This window comes from Chiloscyllium plagiosum, chromosome 1 (genome assembly GCF_004010195.1).
Source record: "Chiloscyllium plagiosum isolate BGI_BamShark_2017 chromosome 1, ASM401019v2, whole genome shotgun sequence".
Taxonomy (NCBI): Eukaryota; Metazoa; Chordata; class Chondrichthyes; order Orectolobiformes; family Hemiscylliidae; genus Chiloscyllium; species Chiloscyllium plagiosum.
Window position 1 is genome coordinate 107,928,158 of NC_057710.1, and position 24,554 is coordinate 107,952,711.

The 24,554-nt window shown below is 42.1% G+C and overlaps 1 protein-coding gene across 5 annotated transcripts in view; it reads left to right on the forward strand.

Annotated features, from left to right (window-relative positions):
- ccdc149a (coiled-coil domain containing 149a) overlaps nt 1-24,554 on the forward strand; it is a 144,742-nt gene that overhangs the window by 115,331 nt on the left and 4,857 nt on the right. For 2 of the 5 annotated variants that reach the window (XM_043693817.1, XM_043693857.1), the window contains exons 11-12: nt 5,029-5,061; nt 7,363-7,467. In XM_043693817.1, coding sequence (XP_043549752.1) covers nt 5,029-5,061; nt 7,363-7,467 — 138 coding nt within the window. The remainder of the gene's footprint in view (nt 1-5,028; nt 5,062-7,362; nt 7,468-24,554) is intronic. The other 3 variants (XM_043693826.1, XM_043693837.1, XM_043693847.1) reach the window with 3 other exon arrangements.

Below are 24,554 nucleotides of genomic sequence, written 5' to 3' on the forward strand. Positions count from 1 at the left end.
AGGACATTACCTTGAGGTACTCCTGCAGAGATGTTCAGGGCTAAGAAGATTGACTTCCAACCACCACAACCATCTTTTGTGCTAGGTATGACTTCACTCAATGGAGAGATACAATTCATAATTACTCTATTTTTGCTGTGGTTCCTTGTTACCACATTAGTTTGAATGTGGCCTTGATGAAGGGTAGTCACTCTCACCTCACCCCTGGAATTCATTCTCTTTTGTGTATGTTTGAACCAATGCTGTAATGAAGTCAGGAGCTAAGTCTCCCTGTCAGAAGCCAAATTGAGCATGAGTGTGCGGGCTGTTGCTGTGGAATTGTTATGGTCTGTTGATGTGAACTGCCCTCAGTGCTGCTCTGGAATATCCAGTGCCTGAATATTCAAGATACGAACATAAAGAAAGAATTCTATAGTTTGGTACATTACTGTGAGAAAAATCTTGCCATTAGAGTAGGAATCCCAATTTCCAGCTCCTATTTAGACAAAGAAATACTTGTCTTTGCAGAAGTTCCTTGTCTGAATCTCCAAATCAGGCAACTTTCCAGGTGAAACAATCGGGTCCAGGTCAGGCCTCCATACAATGAAGTGGATCAGTGTTCAGACTACATCCTTATTATCAACATGATGTGCCATATTCCAAGGTTTCAAAATCCTGAACATACCTTGACAGATGCTTAGGGAAAATAAGTGGGGGAGGTGGTAGAGTGACTAAAGGAGGGGTAATGGGGGCTAGGGTGTCAGATGGGTGGGTGTTGAGGTAGGGTTAGTGATTTAGTGGCAGGCAATTAGTGGGTGGCATGCCAGATGCATGATGGGTTAGGATGATAGATGGGGGGTGGGGGTGTGCAATGTAGTGGCAGGTGGGGGAGGGTCTAGTGTGGGTGGGGGGGCGCTGAGTCAGCAGTGATGTGAAGACATTGGGAGTGGAAGCTATGTAAAGACAAGGGGAGGGGCTGTTGTGGGATCAGGAGGTGGTAAGGTCTAAGTGGAAGGCTATGGGGAGGGTAGCATTGAGATTTGGAGGTGCTGGGTGTCTGTGGGGATCAGGGCAGGGGGTTGGGGGTGAGAGGTGGCAATGTGTATTGGGTAGGTCAGGTTACCCAAGGGTTACAGTAGGATTAATCCCTCTAACCTTTACTGGGTAACTATTAAGTATTTTGGAACTCTCTATTCTCAGAGTTTAGAACCTTTTCAGATGGATCCAGATCCAGGCAAATATCCATCAGAAGTTTCAACCTCCAGGGCAGTTCCCAGCGAGTGCGCTGCTTTGGGACATCCACATGATTTCAACTTGCAACTCATATCCACTTTACTACAACAGTTATCTTCCCAGCAGGATATTCAGGCAAATATTATTTCTGTCCTTTTTTGAGAGTCTCTGGTACACTGGATCATTCTTTCGAGCTGAGCAGAATAAACAAATCCCGGTCCCTTCCAATGTTGCAATAATTCATTAGTGTTCATACACAAAATACAAAAAGCTTGTGTTATGTCACTTACTTTCTGCAAATTGATCTCGCCAGTTAATTCTCATGCCAGTTGTCGATTGCTTCAACATATATTTACATCGTTAACAACTAATGGTTGCACACAGATAGGTTGAAGTGGTGGGGTTTATTCAGAGCTGGGGGGGTGTGCAGGGAAGTGGGGAGCTGTGGGATTGGGGATTGCTGGGTAATGGATAATGGTTGTCTGGATCAGTGGCATCTTCACTGTGAGAGTCATGTAGAGCCATTTGTTTCTGTGCTGGCAGAGATGACCAAAGGTGAAAATTTATGTTTGATGTGGGGGAGGGAGCAGATAGGATTTTCTGATGGGATAAGAGTGAGGATGAGGACAGAACAGACACTGATTTATTTCTGTACAGGAACCGTAAATTCTTGATTTCCAAGCTGAGGTGGAGGAATCAAAAGTGATCTCATAAACAGGAACAGAAATTGCTGTAGAACTCAAGAGAAAGCAGAGTTAATGTTGGAGTCCAGTAACCAGAACTGACTGTGGCTGGGATAAGGTTGGTATGTGCGCTAAAGCAGCGGGTGGAGAGTGGATAGGATGGAGGTGGGGCCCAGGGAGAGTGAGATATGAAAGAGGTAGACAGACAGGGGATTATTGACAGCAGGCAGGACAGAAGAGAAGTTGAATAAGTGATAATGAGAGCTGAAGGTAGGAGAGAATGGGTGGGAAAGGCTTTTGCCTGAAATTTTGATTTTTCCTACTCCTTGGATGCTGCCCGACCTGCTGTGTTTTTCCAGCACCACTCTAATCTTAACTCTAATCTCCAGCATCTGCAGTACTCACTTCTGCCCTGTGCTGAAAGCAACTTGTGTCATGTCAGGACTAGGGTGTGGGGGGTGGGTTGAAAACATAGGATGTAATCAGGCGGTAAAGTTATTGAACTCAGTGTTGAGTCCTAGAGGCTGCAGGGTCCTCAGGAGATGAATGAAATGCTGTTCTTCAGATTTGTGCTGAGGCTCACAGGAGCACTGCAACAGGCCTGAGACAGAAATGTTGGCGTGGAAACATAGTGGTGTGTGGAAGTGGCAGGCAACGGGAAGCTCAGGGTTTTTTTTTACGGACAGTAACCAAAAGTGGTTTCATGTCTAATTTCTTTTGTTGGGGAGGAAAAACGGCCAAAGTAATTTCTCGAAGCTGGGAAAGGGAACAGCTGCTATTCTACAGGTGAATCACAGTCCCTTCTGTGCACGAGAGCAGCATTTCTTTGCTTACTTTGGATGGGAGATCAGGATAGACATCAGCTTTGTTATCATTGGTCCAATAAAGGAGAGAAAGAGGATGTGGGCAAGAGACAGATGAAAGTGTGAATGGCAGTGCAAGAGTGTGTTGAAGATGGATGACAAGAAGAGGGAAGTTTGAGAGAAGTGGAGAAAGAGAAAAAGGGGCTGGAATTGGATAGTAAATGTGAAGAATGTTTGAGGTACCATTGAAATTATAGGAATATTGTGAGATGTCTATAGTTGAACCATTATTTGGTGGAGCAAGACGGTTTTAAAGTCAGAATACAAGGTCATGAAAATGGGAGAAGCAAATCAACTGCAGGACAGAGTGGAGGATATGAGATTGTGGGGAATGGGCCTCGCTTGCAGCCCAAGGAGCTGCTACTTGCCAAAATGCAGAGGTTAGAGCGAACATGCCCCTTGATGCTAGTGGGGCTTATGCCAAGTTGCTCCCAATTGCGAATGTGAGGCCTTAACCATCCTCTGTGAAGGGGAGATTTATTTAAAATTAACCTTTGGTGGGAGGGAATAATGTTTGAACACACTTTGCAGTGGATAAGAGGCAGAAAGGAATCTGGCTGATTTGGTTGTGGCTGAATGTTCTTTTGGACAAAACCTACCACATGCTGCGATTATTACCAGTCAACAATTGTTCCCTTGTGTCTCAATCATTAAGGGCTTTTGCTGGATTTTTTCATTGTTACTCCAGTCATTTGCCAGTGTGCTCTCTGCTGCTATTCGGGTTGCTGTGGAATGTAGAACTCCTATGGGAGGAGGAAGAGCTAATGCTGATGAAGATTTCTTTTTAGATGCTAATCATTGTAACCTGGGTTATACACACCTGAACAATATGCTTTCTTGGGGACTTTACAAGCATTACCATACCAATAATGATGTGGCCAACTCTTGTTGCTTTTGTTCTGTTTTCTGCTTTTACCCAGATCATTTCCTAAGGGAATAACTTAAATGTGGATGGAGAACATTTTACTGCAGTCTTTTATGGTCTATTTGCATGTTTTGCAAATCACTCCAGTATGGCCTTGATGAACTTAAATCAACTTGAAACAGTTTACATTATTCAACTCCTATTCAAAAAATTGTAATGGCTGTTAGCCACCACACACTTGCTTGAGTTATCAGCACCGTGGTAATGTCCTGACAGTAATACCAGATCAGGTTTAAACTGATCATCACTTCCATTTGTAGAACTTAAATTAACTGACATGAGTGAAATATGCTGAGTCCTTGGTAGAAATTCTACGCCATAATTGACAAAAGACTACATTGATCATGACAAACTTTTTCGTGTTCCCTATACATGATGTATTTTCCAAATACATTTGGAACATTTAAAAACATTATGTGTAACATTTATGGGGAGGCAGGAAAAGGACAGGCAATCTGAGAACAATTGAAGTATTCAACAAGGCCAGACATGGCAGGGGAGGGGGTCTTGTCAGACTTCATTATACTGTTGTTTTTTCCATTTCCTTCCCTTCAACTGCTGTATTGTCAATGTGGCCACCGGCCTGATGGAAAAACCATCTGAGCTTTGTGACCACAGCGAAAAACCCTTGGGAATACTTCCCGTTAGTCGGGGCTTGAGGGGAAAGGTTTGGTAATCAGGGCTGGGCCATGAGGTATGGGATTTTGAATAGTCATGCTAGAATGAGAATGAAGCCATCAAGGCATCTAAATCTAAAAGGTTGTAGGTGCAAGTGAAATTCAACAATCCCAGCAGTAGGGAAAGAGAGAAGTCTTGAGGTACAAGGGGGAGACTGAAGGACTGCTGTGATCCAAGAAGCACCTCTAGTCCTGAGAAACCTGTGTGGCTCAGTATATAGTTTTAATCAGGTTCCCAGTGTAGTGTGCGAGCCGGATTAGAATATGATAATAAAGTATTCCACCTTCCCACGACAAGACATTCAGTTGTTCCTATATGTACTGATCTAGAAAAGCTAATAGTTGTATCCCTACTCTTGAATTATTTACCCCGTCATCTTCTGTCTGTTGTTGGAGATTGGGGTTAATATCAAGGCCACTGTGTTAATTGTAGGTCCTGCATTATTTGCATTGAAAGTGTATAAGGAGCATTGTTGAGTTCTTGAATTAGTCACTTGTATATCTGTTAGTGCACTGTGAATAATCTTATTATAATGCAAATGAACTCAGTTAAACATCAGTGGAAATTGTGTATCAAAATCAATTATCCAATGTATGACATGATTTTCCTTTCTTTCTATTTGTTTCTTCCAGTAATAGCATTTCTTCTGTTTCCTTGCTGCCCACAGGTCTGAGCTACAATATCTCAGTGGGATTAGGGAGTAGGTTTTGCTTATACTATATTAATTAGATAAAGATTATAATTGTATGCATCAACGTTATTATCGAATACTGTTATTGTCATACAAAATGTAACATGTCAAACATAACCTGGTATCAGATACATCTTTTCATCAGCTATGATATATGAACATAGGATTAGGCACAGGCTATTTAGCCCCTCAAGCTTGTTTTATCATTCTGAGGTAATAGCTGATTTGCAACCTAACTTTAAATACCTAGCATTGTCCCATAACCCTTGATTCTTTCAGCTGATGATCTCAACTTTTAAAATAATAGTTGAACGAGCATCAAATGCCATTTGTGGGAGGAAGTTTAAAAAAATTCTACTGCCTTTTCCATGAAAAAAAAATTCCTTGGGTGAAAGGAAGCAACGGGTCTAGCTGCTGTCTTGACAGCAAGCAAGATCCTTGTATCACCTATTTTGGGAAAACCCACCATATTACGTGACACTCAGGCGCTTAACTGAACAGAGGCAAACCCTCCCAGGGATCCACAATCTCAGGATGGAATTTATAGTCAAGAGGCCAACAGTACCATTAAATATCAGTCAATGCATCATCTAGTTGAGCCAGTTGTTATCTCTGGATCCCAGGCCACAGGTGAGTGGTGGGTTTATGTGGGTGGGGGTATGTCTTGGAGAGGCTGGCATTAAGGTCAGGGTTCAGATCTCAGTGGGCGCCTTCTTTTAAGATTCTGGATTCCTCAATCAGGCACTGAGTTCCCAGGGGACCTTACATTGCTGTCTCGCTCTTTACATAGAGAACATCCCACCCATTACCGGATTATTACTAATGGTTAATTGCCCACTTAATAATCCAAATTGATGATGAGGCCTAAAGGCTATCCACAGGCAAACCCACCACAGAATCAATCAGGGTGGAAGTGGGAAGGGTCTACCGTTAAACTTGGCCTGAGAAGGATGTCAAATTCCATTCCGAATTTCAATCCTGAAAGACCACACTCTAATTTTTAGACATTTCCCACAGTCCTAGAATAAAAAATAAGGACAAATGGTTTCTCCTAATCTACCCAATTGATCCACTTAATATCTTGAAAATGTGAATCAGATAACCTGTTAATATCTCCTCATAGTTTAATCCTTGGAGTTCAGGTATCATTCTTGTAAAACTGTGCAGCACACGCTCTATACAGTTACAATATTTTCATAATAAACTAAAATTAAAAGTTATCCCACAGATGGTCAGTGGCATTACAGCAATCAGTTTAAAAGTGCACATTTAACAGTTTGAATGAATCCAGAGTAGGAGACCAAACTTTGCATGTTATAAATGCATGAATACTGATACATTAAATACTCAGAGTTTAAGCTAACATTTGTCCACACTGTGGCTAATTGTCTTCAGTCATTCCAAGTTAGTGACATGGAGAGCCCAGTGCTTTCTTGTGAAAGGAAAACTGTGAGGTGACCATAGTACATTTATGCCTGACCTTTCTCTCAACAGGTCAGAGCACAGATCTGTTGAAGCAGCATAGGGAGAAGAGGAAATGTCAGTGAAAATTCTAAATAATGCAGCCTGAAAAGATAGCTTTATATATTTTTACTCCCAGTTTAGAACATCACATCCTGAAAATACATACTGGAATTTGGGATTGTGCCTCTCCTTTATGCTTTTATCCATTAATTTTTTGGGTTGGAAAATTGAGAAGCCGAAAACCAAATTCCTAATGAATAATACTGAAAGTAAAAGCTCTTTTCTTATGTCACAAACTTGTAAAAGTTATCTGTCTATACTATGTAATCTTATTTACCTCATTTAGCAGAAACATGTGAGTCTAAGAATGTTTTATTTACCACTATGAAAAGTTGAGTTCTTACCTAGGAACCACTGGGCGCTAATGCAGATTGTCCAGAATTTGAAATTATTCTAAGTGGCTGTAGGCCTAAAGATGTGACCTTGTTCAGATACGTTCTAGGTACTGTTAAATGAAAATTCACTTGAATGTTAAAATTATTGTTCCATTATTTAGCCAGTGAAATAATGATCAGGGCCATAGCGTATAGTTTATAAATTAATTTAAACAAATGTGGAGTGAAAAATATTCTGGCATAGCTCTGGGTAAACTGCATTAGGACACCTTATTTGATTTATATTCATGTGCATCATTTAATTAAAATCTCTCCTTTATTTGTGCTACAACGAATACATGACTTGCATCACTCTTGAATTGAAAAGTTTCAAGTGATAATTTATAACAGTTATATTGTGAGCAATTACATTACAACTTTTCATTTCCCTTCTGCAATCCATTCATGACAGCAGGAGGGAAGGAGACTCTAACATTAACTGATGCTGCCATACCTGTGGATCTAAGACCAAAGTCACCTCTGTACCTGGGTATCGAACAACAGCTGCACAAGAATGGTGAGTAAAGAAAAATGAGGGAAAAGAAAGATTGGTATCTTTGATTTACCAGGTATATAGTTAATGCTTCCATCTGGCATTGTCTTTTTTTTATACAGATAAATATTAATCAGTTTATTTAAATAGAAAAATAATACACAAGGGATGTATCACAATACACATTAATCATATGTTTGTTTCACTATACACAGTAGCGAGAAGGTGTAATGTCTTGATGTGGGGTGGTGGCAACAGAGAGCAGTGACTCATTTTAGGAGAGGCCTGGTACATTTATGAGGAAAAAGGAAATAGAGGAATACAGGACCAGGTTTGAAGAGATTGTGGAGTTGTCATTGGACTAGTAATTCAGAGCCCAGGCTAATATTCTGCAAACATGAGTTCCATTCCCACGATGGCAGGTAGTGAAATTTGAATTAAATAAATATCTAGAATGAAATGTTAGCTAATTGTCATTAAAAAGAAGTCTGGTTCAATAATGTTCCCTGCGGAAGGGATTCTGCCATTGATCTATTGTAGCCACAAAACTTTTTAAGATTGGTCTGGTCTGATTTGTGGTTAATGGTAACCGCCCCTTTCCCTTCCCATATGTTGATAGTGGGAGATTCAGGGATGGTAGTTGAATGTCAGAAGGCAGTAGTTAGATTCTGTGGAATTGGAGATGGTCATTGCTTAGCATCTCTGTAGTGCAAATAGGACTTGCCAGTTATCAGCTCAAGCCTGAATGTTGTCCAGATCTTGCTCCATATGGACACGGACTGCTTTAGTATCTCAGGAATTGTGAATGGTGCTGAACATTGTGCAAACAGCAGCAAGCATCCCAACTTCTGACCCAACGCTGGAACAACAATTGTTGATAAAGGATAGTTAGATGTAGGACACTACGCTGAGATACTCTTGCAGGACTGTTGTGGTGAGGTGGTAGTGTCCCTACCTCTGAGCCAGGAGGCCTATATTCTTTCCACTTACTCCAAATGAGCATAATGACATCTCTGAATGGGTTAATAAGATTATATCTACCCAAAGGAACTCCTACAGAGATATCCTGGGACTAAGCTAATTGATCACGAGTAACCTCAACTTTTGTGCTAAATATGAGTCCAACCAGCAGAGAGCTTTCCCCTGATTCCCAGTGACTCCAATTTTGCGACAGTCCCATGATGCCACGTACTGTTAAATGCATTCTTGCTGTCAAATGCAGTCACTCTCATCTCATCTCAGGAATTCAGCTGTTTCGGCCATGTTGGAACCAAGGCTGTAATGAGGTTAAGAGCTGAGAGGCAAGAACCCAAACTGGGCGCCACTGTACAAGTTATTGCTGAGCAGTTCTTGCTTTATCACATTGTTGATGACCTCTTTCATCACTGCACTGACGACTAGGTTGGTAACAGGGATTGCCAAAACTCCCAAGGGGAGCTGCTAAAGCTGGAAAGGAGTGACTTGAAAAATGTGTCGAGATAAAAATCAATGCTGGGTATTTTTGCATTCCTGTTGGCAAATGCAATTGTAAGATTTCTGCTGCACAACTGAGTTACTAAACAATTGTTTTCAGAATGGGCTGTTTATCAAGTGAGCATTTTAGTGAAGAGCTGCAGCTGCTTATACAATGGAAATGTTCATTTTAATAAAGGATTAAGCACTTAAGTCAAATGTTTGTTTACGTAAGGAACTAGTTGAATGACTAGCAATGTATTGATATTTTTGTATCAATGAGAACTTTTTCTCACCAGTGAAATCATCGATAGGCACCAACTGTTATTTTCTTTTAGCCAGCCTCCTGATTTTAAACTCATGATGGATACCAGGTAAGTTGGCATGGGGAGGGAAAGTGCTGGCTGGTAAGGTAAGAGTTGCCATGGGAGATGGATAAATATGCATAGCATGGCATGGCAGTCTGAGGGGACTTGGTCAATAGATGTACTCAGGGTGGCATAGGGGTACAGGCACCATGGGTAAAGTGGGATAGATTGGCAAGGAGAGTGTGAAGAGCCTGCAGTGAGTGCAGGGTATGGTGGCATAGGTGGGACATGAAGATTGAAGTAGTGAGAGCAGGAGGGATCTTTTATGTTTAATCACTATTTTTACTTCTAGCACGTATTCAGAATTACCCAGGCAGGCTTTTGCCTAGCTTGCCTTGGGAATTGATACCTTCCTGCACTATTCCCCAATCATCTAGCCTGATTCCTAGTCCATTTCCCCAAACCAAGAATGGGAAGTGAAGGCAACCAGTTTTGAAGGGTGGGTTTGTGGAACTGGGATTTCCCCACTGCTGCATAACCAACCTGGGAACAAAAGTCTGAAGATGAGGCTCTGTTGCTCAATCATGCCAAGCTCTCTGTGCATGTCCTACATTGTAAGTGTCACTACCATGGAGCTGGAGCACTGCATTAAACCCCACTGTCCAGTGCCACAACAGGTAGGTATTGCAACTGCTGCTGGTGTTGTTAGTGTTGCTGGGGCTGGCCCTCTTGTTCTTCATCAGAGGTCCATGAAAGAGCTGTTTACACTGCACCCAAGCTGCTGAGAAGGATGAGAACTGGAAAGTATAGATCAAAGATAAAAATTTACAAAGGAACAGAAATGACTGCTAAGGGATGAAAGTACACTCAGAGCCCTAGGTCCTTTGACCAATATTCTTTCATTTAAGCAAAGGAGCAGCTGTAATAGATCAATATTTAAACAGCTAACAGTTTGCCAATGTCACAGTCCAGTTCAGTGTCCGCTGTGCTCCCCCTTTGTTGACTCTGGTGAGCTTCATAGAGTTCCAAAAACCAAAGCTCTGGTCGTTAAAGCCACAATCGTGGTTAAATCTTTAAATAGTTTCAATTTTCATCTGATAATTGGTAACCTGCATGGATTATGGAAGTTCCCTTTAAACCTCAAATGGCAGCAGTTAAATCCATTTTTGTCATGCTTCTGATGTAGCAGCAATCATTTCCAAGTTTAATCCACTGCATATACCAATACCCATCTCCCCCATGCAAGCTAAGACCCACTATGCCAATATCGCTGATTAGTTTAGATAGATGATAAAGGAAAGCAGTTGAAGGTGTAAGGGAAGCATGTGAAAATGTGATTTGAATTACACTTTTTGCAAAGGCAATATGGCCTGACCTTCTTAAATAATTCCATCAGTGGCTTCATCTAAATCAATAATGGTGATTATGAATATCAGTGGTCCTACTACAGGGCAATGTGAGATTCCACTTGTGACCTGACTTCACACAAATCTATTCACATTGATGACAACTCTCTTCCTATTAACATTGACAGCCAACCACTTGGTTCAATTGCTTCCAATACCATTTCATATTTTACTTTAATATTTTTCTTTTTGGAAATATAAAGACTATACATTCTTTTCAGTCCTACTTCTGGAAAGTCAATCAGGTAGTGGAATATAACTTTCCTTTTCATTAAATAATAACTGTTGAACTTGCATAAGTTATAAATTTCACCCTTTATAATGTGTTCCATTGGATTAGAGTTTAAAAGGTGAGAGAGTATATTGCATGCTCCCCAGCCTTTTACAAAATTGGGTTGCATTGGTAAGTAACATTTAAAAAAAGGCTGCCCTGCAGTGCAAATGTGGGGGTCAAAACCAGCAGAAATTAGGATTTCTACCCCATAGCAATATAAACTCTCGTCTTTGACAAATGCTGTTGTTTCAACAGTGCCAGGCCTAGTATTGCCTGCTGCTGGGACTCCATGTATCCAGGATTTTTGCACAGGAAGGGATTAGTTACATCAAGAGGGGAGGGATTTTGGGAATGTGTGTTTTAGAAGTCAGGCAGGAAGGCAAAAGAAAGGACGTCAGAGGTACAGAGCAGGCCCTGAAATTATGACCTATGCCTTCCTTCCCACTTCTTCACCTCAGTTGGCACGTTAATTATCTGTCAATGATCATCTTTAATGTGCAGTTGGGTGGCTGATTTTGGTGCATGCCTGCCTGCTGTATTATGGGAAACTGACCTTGGATTTGTGACATGACCTTCTCTCAATAGATTTTACACATGCATTAGACAGCAGATTTGTAAACATAAAATTCCAGTTTATGTCTCCCAGCACCAGACACCAAACTGACAGGCTTGGAATTCCCATGATTCCTTCCCCATGAGCCTCTCCCTATTTACCACATTAGTCCCAGACCTAAAAAAGCTATTTAATAAACAAGTTAGTATTCACAAGGTACATTGCCATTGTCAATAGCACTGGGCTAATTTCTGTAGTATCATGCTATGCAGCATGTTCAGCCTTAAATGCTTTAATCCCAGTTTAGATTATTCTGCAGTTATTTCTATTGGATCAGTTTTAGCATCAACATTGTTACTGTAGTATTATTCGTCAATAGTGAAAACCATTACAAATTATCCATTCAGCACTTCAGTGATATCCTGATCCTCTTACATTAATGTGCTGTGCTTCAATCTCTCAAAGGGCCTGTGTGGTCTTTAATCATTTTCTAGCTCCAAACATAACCGAGGAAAGCTTTATCATTGCAGCAGAGCCGAACTACAATCCATTTTTTTCCGTATCATTTAATACCTCTCAGAATGGCTTTAGTTATCCTTCTTTGCCCATTTTCTCTTTATGGGTATTCATTTAATCCCAAATAAATTTTATTGTAAGTAGAGTTTAATGCAAACCTTTCAGTTTAGCCATTTAGGCTTCCATCTACTGCCTACACCCTTTTTAAAATCTATGTTTCTAATATTTTCCTTTCCATAAATAAATAAACTGCTAACCTTTTTTGTATCAAAGCTGTCTTTCTATCTTCCCAAAGCTGACCTCAGGTTTGAATTTGAATTGAATTTATTGTCACGTGCACAGTGAAAAGCTTTGTCTTGCGAGCAATACAGGCAGATCACAGAGTTAAGTAGCATAGATAGTAAATAAAAGATAAACAGCGACAAAAACAAAACACAGGTACAGGCGAGTGTTAAGAGTTTGAGAGTCCATTCAATATTCTAACAACAGTAGGGTAGAAACTGTAGCGAAACCAGCTGGTGCATGTGTTCAGGCTTCTGTACCTTCTCCCTGATGGTAGAGGTTGTAGAAAAACATTGCCAGGGTGGGATGGATCTTTAAGAATACTGGCAGCCTTTCCTTGACTTTTCTTTAGCAATTTACCCCAACATATCCAGTTGAGGAGTAATTGCTTTCTATATTAACACACATCCTGAATCTTATTAAAGATTGACTATCATTTTAGTCAAATTTCATGGAGGGTTTCTCTCTGAGTTCTAGTGGATGTTTTTTTTCAATCACTCATGGGACATAGGCATTGCTGGCTGGCCAGTATTCATTGCCCATCCCTGGTTGCCCTTTGCTTATGGGTATCATTCCAAACTCTCCTCAGTGGTGGCCGGCGTTCCCCCTCCCACTTGCCTGTTTCTCTTGGCCCAGTAGAAATCCAAGTCGAGGAGGGTACACCTGCGTCTGACCAGGATACTTGTGGACTCTATAGATACAAACACCACCCCTCGCTCCGTTTACCCCCCCACCCCCAGCTGCCCTCCCCCGGATCAGCCCAGCTGGGACTGCATTGAGATGTAGTGGGAAGGAAAGAAAGAAGACTTTTTGAGGATACATGGCTGGCATGGATCATGTCACTAAGTATCTTATCACATTTGTAAATATGACATTTTCCTTCATCAGCTGTACATGAGAATGTCTGTCTGTCCACACTTACAATGCTGAAGGTACAGAGGTTAGCCATCCTTAGCATTGCACAATGTTCCGTGTCCAAGGTATGAAGTGACCAGCTCCCAATGGGAAAATAGCAGGTGACTGTTACTTTAGAAACTAGGCTCCATCTTTCCAGATTGCAAATCATCACAGCCATGAGTGGGATTGGTCTATAATAATGTTACACGACATTTGAAGAGAGCTTGGAGCCAGGATTTGGACTGTACAATATTCGCTAACACTCACAAGCACAGACAGAACATAGAACATTACAGTGCAGTATAGGCCCTTCGGCCCTCAATATTGCGCTGACCTGTGGAACCAATCTGAAGCCTATCTATCCTACACTATTCCATTTTCGTCAATATGTTTATCCAATGACCATTTAAATGCCCTTAAAGTTGGCGAGTATATTACGTTGCAGACAGGGTATTCCACACCACTACTACCCTCTGAGTAAAGAAACTACCTCTGATATCTGTCCTGTATCTATCACCCCTCAATTTAAAGTTATGCCCCCTCGTGCCAGCCATCACCATCCAAGGTGTGTTCTACCTTCACTGTATGAGTGTCTGTGTAATGGTATTCCCCTTTGGAGTGCCTCACATCGCTCAAATTTGAAGCCCACTCCCTCACAGAATGAAACTATTACCATTTCCAGCTCCCAATGGGAAAATAGCAGGTGACTGTTACTTTAGAAACTAGGCTCCATCTTTCCAGATTGCAAATCATCACAGCCATGAGTGGGATTGGTCTATAATTAGATTAGATTAGATTAGATTAGATTAGATTAGATTAGATTACAGTGTGGAAACAGGCCCTTCGGCCCAACAAGTCCACACCGACCCGCCGAAGCGAAACCCACCCATACCCCTACATTTACCCCTTACCTAACACTACGGGCAATTTAGTATGGCCAATTCACCTAACCTGCACATCTTTGGACTGTGGGAGGAAACCGGAGCACCCGGAGGAAACCCACGCAGACACGGGGAGAACGTGCAAACTCCACACAGTCAGTCGCCTGAGTCGGGAATGTTACACAACATTGTGAAGAGAGCTTGGAGCCAGGATTTGGACTGTATAATGGAAGGAAACAGCAGTTGCTCTACAAGCAATGAGTTTCAGTCTAAGCCTCTTAAAATTCGTATAACCACAAATGCATTCATTCCCTTCTTGGTAGCCCTATCCATCAACCCCATAGGCTTTGAACTTCCCAAGTTCCAACCAATTCATCTATTTAAATCTTTATCTGCCCATTTTAATCCTTCCAGCCCTGGATATATGGAGTTGACATGCTAAACCTAGCAGTGCATCGTTCCCCCATTGAAGGCAGAGTATTGCTAACTGTTGATGATTCTTCCACCTGCATTACCCCATTCTCTTCAATGTTCTGTTGTCTCCCTTTCCATATAATATATTGTGTATATTATACTCTGAGGTCCCCACCTTCACAAGATTCATTGTCTCTGCATTCCAGCATGCGTTTCCAATTCCCACAATTAAGTTCCCACTTTCCCTCTTGCAGGACTGACACCTAATAACACCTCTTGACTTTTAATGGATCAACACCTCACCCAGGACTGACTGTGGCCCTCCCCTTCAAGGAACTTTCCTGGACAGTCTTGTATGCTGACTGAGCAGATCTCTAACTGATACCTTTACATTTCACCAGCAGTTTTTCTGTGACCTTTAACCCTGAAGGTTGACTTGACTGGGGACTACTCCCTTAGAACTTGAAGCATGGTGGTTTCCTTGAAGTGTATATTGTTTGCTTGCCACACACTGCTGCAGGTGTAACACTGACATAGCATGGTTCCATACAGCAAGATTTATCTTTGACTGATGACTGCTGACAACCATGATAACCTGCCTAACTGTGTATCTACGCAGAAAGACCAATCAAGATGAAATTACTGTGAGCCTTTTTGCGCTTGCTAAGGGGATAATGTGCAAAAAAACAGGGCAGGGATGTTGCGATCATCAAAACTGGTGCAAAGTAAGTGATCATTAAGAGAGCACAAATCCCTGAAATGCATCCAGGTCCTGACCACAAGCTGGGTGCCCATGGTGCATGTAAAGTGTCATGGCAGCAGCATTGTAATAAAAGAGGCTAGTCTGCGACAAAGTGCAGCACCACCATAATGATGCTGTGAGGCTGGTACCTGATGGATGCCAAGGTCTGCGCAGTCACTGCCCTTAGATCGTGCCTTGCTTTGTTCATGCCTAATGTCCACCTGTGGGGGTCTGGAGGATCAGGAAGCGAGTTGGCATCACCAGGTAACCATTCTGACTTTCATACTGAGAATTTTTGGCATCTAATTTCCATCTGGCAGGTGTAAGAATGTGGAACTGCATATTAACGAGGTAGTAATGAGACTAAGAAAGAGCAATAAACCATGCAAGTAGGCCTCTTGCCACTCACTATTGAGAACCCCATCTTGTCGTCCAACATCTGATTTGAAAATAGAGCTTTTGATCTCGAAGTGAATCCTCACTAGACATCTCACCCAATTTTCCCAACTTTTGCACCATGCCCACATGGGTCAGATTCCACCCGTAGTTCCTCTCTCCTACCCATTTAATAGATGGATAATTGAGAACCCCTATGACAAGAGAAGTACACTTCTACTGCCTTCCTAATTTTCAAAACAAGCTCTCTGTATTTCTGATCATCTTTAGTCTTTACCTATTCCAGTACACATTTACATTCTTTGTAAACTTGAGGTGAGCAAAAATGCCATTGTCCATGTCTTTTCTTGCACCAAGTTCTATTTACCAACCTCCACAGTGCTTGCTGACCTATTTTGGTTCAATGAGTACCCAGTTTTAAGGGTCTCATTTTTGTTTTCATGGTCCTTTCCTTTGGCACCCCTTTCCTTCACCTCAGAGATACCTGCATTGATCTCATTCTGGTTTCCATAACATCCCTGAGTTTACTTGCTCCACCATTGGTGGCCATCCTTCAGTGCCCAGGCTCTAATTTCTAAAATTCCTTCCCAAGAAATGACTTCACCCAGAGAGTGATCAGCCTGTGGAATTTGCTACCACAAAAAGCAGTCAAGGCCAAATCATTGTATGATTTCAAGAAGGAGTTGGAAATAGCTCTTAGGGCTAAAGGGGCAGAGGATATGGGGGAAAAGTGGGAATAGGCTATTTAGTTGAATGATCAACCATGATCATAATGAATAGGGGAGCCGCTTGAAAGGCCAAATAGTCCTCTGCGGTTATTATTTTGTGTTTCAATGTTTAGACATATTGGCTCCTCTATCTCATTTAATCTTCTCGAAGATCCTTTTTAAAATTAATCTCTTTGATCAAGTGCCCTGATATAATGTCATATTTTCTTTTCTAAATTGTGTGTGAAATGTTTTGGGCTGTTTTTATTATTTTAAAGGTCCAATATAAATGTAGTTGTTAATTTATGTCCTAGTGCCTAAAGCAAGTGGGAACCTTAACTTTTGTTAGTGCTCTTACATACAACTGAACCCTTTTCCTTCCATCACCAAGTCACCTGTGTTTTGTTTTCACCTATTAACCATGACGAATAAATCCCATGTTCCCTGCTGGATTAATTTATGTGCAAAGTCTGATAAGGGTAAGGAAGACCATCAAAAGCTATGGAGAAAGGGAGGACACTAAATTAAAATGGAGCTTGTCATCAGTGGCAACTTCCATTTCTATTTTTGTGTCAGCTCCAGTGAAAGTTGGTTTGGGGTTTGTCTGAAATACTTACTCTTCCAGGCTCTTTGCCATCTTTCTTGCTGATCCATCACTCATTGCACAGGCTGATTTATTGCTCTTGTTTGGGTAGAGCAGGTCATTTGGCAATTTTCATTAACTCTTGGATGTAAATTACTTCAGCTACCTCTTGTTGACTAATATCGTCTCTATATCACAAGTGCATGCTCTTTTATAATTAGAGCTTAATTAATGACTTGTGAACTTTGTCCTATTGAATCAAAATCCTTTATACATTTTCAGCTGAACTTCTAGACTGGCTTTACTGTTGCCTCTGAGCTGCATTATCACCGGTGACTGTGTATGCCTGTAATTATAGAATTTACATAGAAACATTTTGAGGAATTTGCTGCACGCCTCATGTGATTTTGTCTAATTAAATTGCCTTGTTCCTTATAATTAGAACTAAATAAGTTTTAATATTGCCATCAGTGGCACTTTGTTTCCCAGTCCTAAAGGAACTGCATACTAAATTAGCTTTTTGTGCCTTCATCTCAATTAACTCAATTGTCTTGTGATTGCTGTTTCCAAAAACAGTCCCTAACTGATTCAGAGGAACACTTTTTTTTCTCCTGAAAAAACATATTTCTTTGGCAAATGGCCTGTAGCTATCCATGAAAACTTGATTCTTCTTTGTACACAGAATCTCTTGCCATTATTAAAGCCAATGATCTTGTGATTTTTGTGTCAAGTGACTACAAGAAAACAAATCTCCATTTTAAGGGTTCTGAGAGAGGATGTGGATATGGAAATGTTTCATTATTTGGTTCAGAAATGGACTAAATTGTTTTAAATTAAATACTGCACTGTATCAGGTACTTAATTAACCTATTTGTATACTTATAAAATGAGTTATTAAATAGGATCAGGACTATATGGTCAATTTACCTATTAAAGAAATCAGAGCTGTTTGAATGGGTAACCCATAGTGTTTGCATCTCTATTCCAGTGGTGATGTAGTAACTCCAATGTCTTTGAAATCTGAAACATTACATTTTCCAGCCAAGCATTGCCATATCTGGATAAGTTTAGGAAAATCAGTTTAGTTTATGGAATTGGAAGTGATCCTGAAATACCCTGAGTTTAAGAATCTAGGCTACAAGATTTTTCTCCATTGTGCCCTTGGTTTCAGTGCTATGGGAATATGTGGGGTGGTTAGAAGGTGGTAGTAAATCCACTTCTGACAACCAATACTCCAGCAACACACTGCACCAATGTTTCCCAGACTCTCTCTGATTGTGACTCTGATTTGAAACTTGAAAATTGTTTTCATCACAAAGTAAGAAGTGGATTAGAGCATTGATTAAATCAGTTATAGGCATCAGGATAAACAACAAGTAAAGTTATATAGGATTAAAAAGCAGAAATTGCTGGAGAAAGTCAGCATCTGTGGAGAGAGAAACAGAGTTAACATTTTGCGTGATACGGTGGCTCCGTGATTAGCACTGTACCTCCTAGTGCCAGGGCCCAGGTTTGATTCCACCCTTGAGCGACTATGTGGAGTTTGCACCTTCTCCCCTTGTCTGTGTGGGTTTCCTCCAATTGCTTTGGTTTCCTCCCACAGTCAAATGATGTGCAGGTTAGGTGGATTGGCCATGTCACATTGGCCATAGTGTCCAGGGATGTGCTAACTAGGTAGATTAGCCATGGGAAGTTCAAGGTTATAGGGTTGGGTATGGGTGGGATACTCTTCAGAGGGTCTTGATGGGCTCAATGGCCTGCTTCCACACTGTCAGGATTCTGTGAATCTATGATTTTGAATCAAGTATGACATTTCTTCAAAACTGAAGTTGAGTCGTTAACTCTATTTCTCTTTCCATACATGCTGCCGGACCCATTGAGTTTCTCCAGCAATTTATCTGGATTTATTTCAGATTTCGAGCATTTGAAGTATTTTAGTTTTATATTTATCTAGGACCTTTTAAAAGAATAAAACAGCCCAAGTTTTTCTTATTATAAAGCCATTATATCTCCTGCCAAAGAAGAAAACACAGTTTAGATCCTTGTTATGAATACAAAACAGACCAGCATTCCCATGTCTGGTAGTAAAACGTGGCCAATTCAAAGATTGAGCTGACTCCCTTCCAACCCACTTCACCTAGCTTTTAAATTACATGAGAACAATCCTCATGTTTAGGTAAATCACAAATTCAAAACTTTACAAAATTTCCCCTGACGTCTGGAGGCCAGCAAAAATAACTAAGCTGCAGCAGAGTTTAGTCATGCTGCAAGGAATTTTTAATTATTTATTACTCAATCTCCTGTGGTTTTGTATATGAGTAATTGAAATGAAGTTCAGACTTTGGCAAATATAAATAGGCATGTAGGGAATAGCTTCTTGACTAGGGTCATGAGACTGTTACATTAGAAATGGGAAGTAGGGTATTAATGGAGGGAGAAGGGAATAGATAGCAGGTATATGGAAAAGGGTTGGGAATGGGACCGGAGAAAGATTGGGAGGAAAAAGATTGTTTTGTTAACTTGTAGGATGTAGGTCTTGCTAACAACGTAATAATTATTGTCCGTCTCTTATTACTTTTGTGAAAGTAATGGTGAGCCATCTTGACTCACTGAATTCCATGTGGTGTAGATGCAGTGCTGTTCAGTTCGAGATCCATGGTGTTTAGCCAGTAACAGTGAAGGAGTAGTAATATTGTTCAAGTCAGGATGGGCTGCAGTTTTTAGAAGAACATGCAGATGGCAACATTGCCATGAATCTGCTGTCCTTGTGTTGTGGGTTTGGAAGATGGAGCCTTGGTGAGTGCCATCTTGTAAGTGGCACTGTGCATGAATGCCAGATTAAATGTTTAAGTTGGTAATCAAGTGATTTTCTTCACCCTGGATGGTGTTGAGCTTCTTAGGTGTTGTTGGAGTTGCAGACATCCAGGCAAGTATCTCACTCCTATCTTATGCTTCATAGATGGCAGATAGGATCAGTGAAGTCAAGAGCGAACTATTGGTCACAAAATTCCCAGATTCTGACTTGCTCTTGTAGCCATAGTGTTTATATGGCAGGTCCAGTTCAGTTTCTTATCATTAGTAACTGCCAGATTGTTGATGGTGATGGACATTCAGCAATGGTATTGCCTTTGAATGCCAACAGGAAATGGTTGGATTCTCTCCTGTTGGAGATGTTCATTGACTTTCACTTGTGTGGCATGGAAATTACTTTACCATTTATCATCCCAAGCTTAAATGTTGTAGAAATCTTGCTGTATACGGGCAGAGACAATATCAGTGTCTGAGGAGTTGTGAATGGTGCTAAACATTGTGAAATCATTATCAAACATTCCCATTGCTGACTTTAAAATGGAGGGAAGGTCATTGATGAAACAGCTGAAGACAGTTGGGGCTCAAACACTATTCTGAGGGATCTTGTGGCACAATATTAGTGTCCCTACCTTTGAGCCAGGAGACCTAGGTTTGAGTCACCTGCTCCAGATGTATGTAATAGCACCTCTGAATAGATTCATTAGCGTATATATTTCATGAGGAACTCCAGAAACAATATCCAGAGGTTGTAATGATTGGTCTGACACAACCAAGACCATCTTCCTTATAGCTTTGTGAATCCAATCCGTGGCGAGGTTTCCCATTGACTTCAGGTTTGCTCAGGCTTCTTAATGGCAGACCCAATTAAATGTTACCACTGATGTCAAGTATAGTCACACTGACTTCACCATTTGAATTTAACTCTTTTGTTCATGCTTAGATAAAGGCTGTAATGAGGCTAGATACTGAGTGGACCTGAAATAACCCAGCTGAGTACTGGTAAACAATGTATAACCAAGCAAGGGTCCAACTGAGTACTGGTAAACAATGTATAACCAAGCAAGGGTCCATTAACCACTTTGCTGATGATGAGTAGACTGAGTAATTAGCTGGATTGTGTTTGTTGAGTCAGGTCAGACATAATCAATTTTGTAAGATGTTGAGTAGGTGCAATTGTTGTCACAGCACAAAGTCAGCAATACAATAGTTGGAATGTTCTCAGGGCCTTTGCTCAATCCAGTGCTGACAGTCATATTGTTGATCCCTAATTGTTTGAATCGCAATGGCTGTTTTCTAGCCGCTTGTGAAACTGGAGAGCTCAGGAAGGGGTTAAAAAGGACAATTCAATTCTCACTTCTGGCTGAAGATGGTTGCAAATGCTTCAGTCTTGTCTCTTGCACAGATGCAGTGGTCTCTGCCATCATTGAGGACTGAGCTTTCTCCTCCAATTAGTTAGTTAATTGTCCACCACCCTTCATGACTGTGACAAGAATACTGAACTTTGATCTGGTTTGTTGGTTGTGGGATCAATTTTTAAACTCTTTCATGGGATATGGGCTTTGCTGGCAAGCTTAGTATTTGATAGGAGAAAGTGAAGACTGCAGATGTTGGAGATCAGAGTCAAGAATGTGTTGCTGGAAAAGCACAGCAGGTCAGGCAGCATTTGAGGATCAGGAGAATTGATGTTTCAGGTATAAGCCCTTCATCAGGAATGAGGCTTCTGGGTCAGGGCTGAGAGATAAATGGGAGGGGGTGGGGTTTGGGGGAAGGTAGCTCAGAAAGCTGAAGGTGAGGGAGAAGGTAATAGGTCGGGGGGAGGGGGGGGAAGTGATGGACAGGTCCAGATGACAGTGCCAAGTTGGAGGCTTGGGACTGGGCTAATGTGGGGGGAAGGGAAATGAGGAAGCTCCAGATGCTCTCTGAAATGAGCTGCGAGAAGGCGTCCTGTCTTCCTGAGGTAGAGGAGACCATACTGGGTGCAACAGATGCAGTAGTGACATTGGTAGAGGTACAGGTAAATTTCTGGCAGATGTGGAAGGATCCCTTGGGGGCTTGGGCGGAAGTGAGGGGAGTGGTGTGAGCACAGGTTTTGCACTTTCTGCAGTGGCAGGGGAAGGTGCCAGGTGGGGGGTGTGGACCTGACAAGGAGGTCGCGGAGGGAATGGTCTCTCCGGAACGCTGATGGGGTGGGGCGGGAAATATATCCTTTGACGGTCGGTCTGTTTGGAAGTGGCAGCAGTGGCTGAGGATGATGCGATGGATGCGGAGGTTGGTGTGTGGAAGGTTAGGACCGGGGGTTCTGTCCTTGTTGCGTTGGGAGGAGTGGGGTTCAAGGGCAGAGGAGCGGGAAATGGCGGAGACACGCTGGAGGGCGTCATCAACCACATGGGAAGAGAAATTACGATCTTGGAAGAAAGAGACCATCTGGGACTTTGAGTTGAAATTGGTCATCTTGGCAACAGATGCAGCGGAGACGGAAAAATTGAGAATAAGGAATGGCATTTCTACACGAGGTAGGGTGGGAGGAGGTGTAGTCCAGGTAGCTGTGTGAGTTGGTGGGCTTGTAATATCTGTCTGTGGGTAGTCGGTTGCTGGAGACTGCGATGGAGAGGTCCAGGAAGGGGAGGGACACCCGCACCCTAGCCACCCAGACAACACCACATCTCATCCTACCACCTTTAAAAATGTCATCCCTTATTCCCAATTCCTCTGCCTCTACCACATCAGTTCCCAAAATGACCAATTCTACCTCCAAGTCCCAGATGGCCTCCTTCTTCCACAGTCGCAACTTCCCTTCCCATGTGGTTGACGATGCCTTCCAGCACATCTCCTCCACTTCATGCATCACTGCCCTTGAACCCCACTCCAGCCGTCACCTTCCACCCCACCAATCTCCGCATATATCGCACCATTCTCCACCACTTCCGCCACCTCCAAACAGACCCCATCAGCAAAGGTATATTTCCCTCCCCACTCCTATCAGAATTCCGTAAATACCATTCCCTCCATGACTCCCTCGTCAGGTCCATGCTCTCCACCAGCCTGCACCCCACTCCTGGCATCTTTCCCTGCCACCGCAGGAACAGCAAAACCTGAACCCACACCACTTCCCTCACCTTCGTCAAAGGTCCCAAGGGATCATTCCACATCCATCAGAAATTTACCTGTACCTCTACCAATGTCATCTACTGCATCCATTGCACCCGGTGTGGTCTCCTCTATATTGGGGAGACAGAACGCCTTCTTGTGGATCGTTTCAGAGAGCATCCCTGGGACACCTGCAGCCACCAAACCAGCCACCCCACGGCTGAACACTTCAACTCCCCCTCCCACTTCATCAAGGACATGCAGGTCCTGGGCCTCTTCCACCGCCAAACCATTACCACCCGATACCTGGAGGAAGAACGCCTCATATTCTGCCTTAGGACCCTGCGACCACACGGGATAAATGAGGATTTCAACATCTTTCTCATCTTCCCTCCCCCCACATTATCCCTGTTACAAGCCTCCAACTCTGCACCACTCTCTGGACCTGTCCATCACTCCCCCGTCTGACCTATCACTTTCTCCCTCACCTTCATCCACCTATCACTTTCTCAGCTACCTTTCCCTCCCCACCCCACCCTCCCATTTATCTGTCAGCCCCGACCCACAGGCCTCATTCCTGAAGAAGGGCTTATGCTCCTCAGATGCTGCCTGACCTGCTGTGCTTTTCCAGCACCATAGTCTCAGCTTAGTATTTGATGCCCATCCCTGCTTAACCTCCGTGGTTTGTTAAACATTTTCAGGAGCTGGTCATTGTCATTGTAGCTAGTGAAGCAGGAAACCTTGCCTTCTGAAAAATCCTGCCCTGCATTTTCAATATCTGCAGTGTTTTGTTTTCACAAAGCATCTGTGCATAATTGTGCTCCGTTATATATGGTATAAACTCTAAATATGAAGAATTGTCAGCATTTTAATATTTTTAGCAATTGATGCTTTCTAGTGGTTCCATGAACAGTAACATAACTGGTAGATAGGATAGTGAAGAAAGTGTCTGGTATGCTTTCCTTTATTGGTCAGAGCATTGAGTACAAGAGTTGGGAGGTCATGTTGCAGCTTTACAGGACATTGGTTTGGCCCCTTTTGGAATATTGCATGCAATTCTGGTGTCCTTCCTATCAGAAGGATGTTGTGAAACTTGAATTGAATTGAATTTGTGTACCAAGGCACAGTGAAAAGTTTTGTCTTGCGAACAATACAGGCAGATCACATAGTTAAATAACATAGATACTTAAATAATAAGTAAACAGCAGCAAAAACAAAAATACAGGTAAAGGCAAATGTTAAGAGTTTGTGAGTCCATTCAGTATTCTCACAACAGTAGGGTAGAAACTGTTATGAAACCGGCTGGTGCATGTGTTCAGGCTTCTGTACCTTCTCCCCGATGGTAAAGGTTGTAGAAAAACATTGCCAGGGTGGGATGGATCTTTGAGAATGCTGGTGTCCTTTCCGTTGCAGCGAGCCTGGTAGGTGGGTTCAGAAAGGGTTCAGAAAACATTTACAAGGATGTTGCCTAGGTTGTAGGGTTTGAGCTATAGATAGAAGCTGAATAGGCTGGGGCTGTTCTCCCTGGAGCGTGGGAGAGAGAGGGGTGACCTTATAGAGGTTTATAAAATCATGACAGACATGGATAGGATAAATAGACAAGGTCTTTTCCCTGGTTGGGGGAGTACAGAACTAAAGGGCATAGGTTCAGGGTGAGAGGGGAAAGAAATAAAAGGGACCTAAGGGGCAACCTTTTCACTCAGGGTGGTACGTATACGAAATGAGCTGCCAGAGGACGTGTTGGAGGCTGGTACAATTAGAGTATTTAAAAGGCATCTGGATGGGTATATGAATAGGAAGGG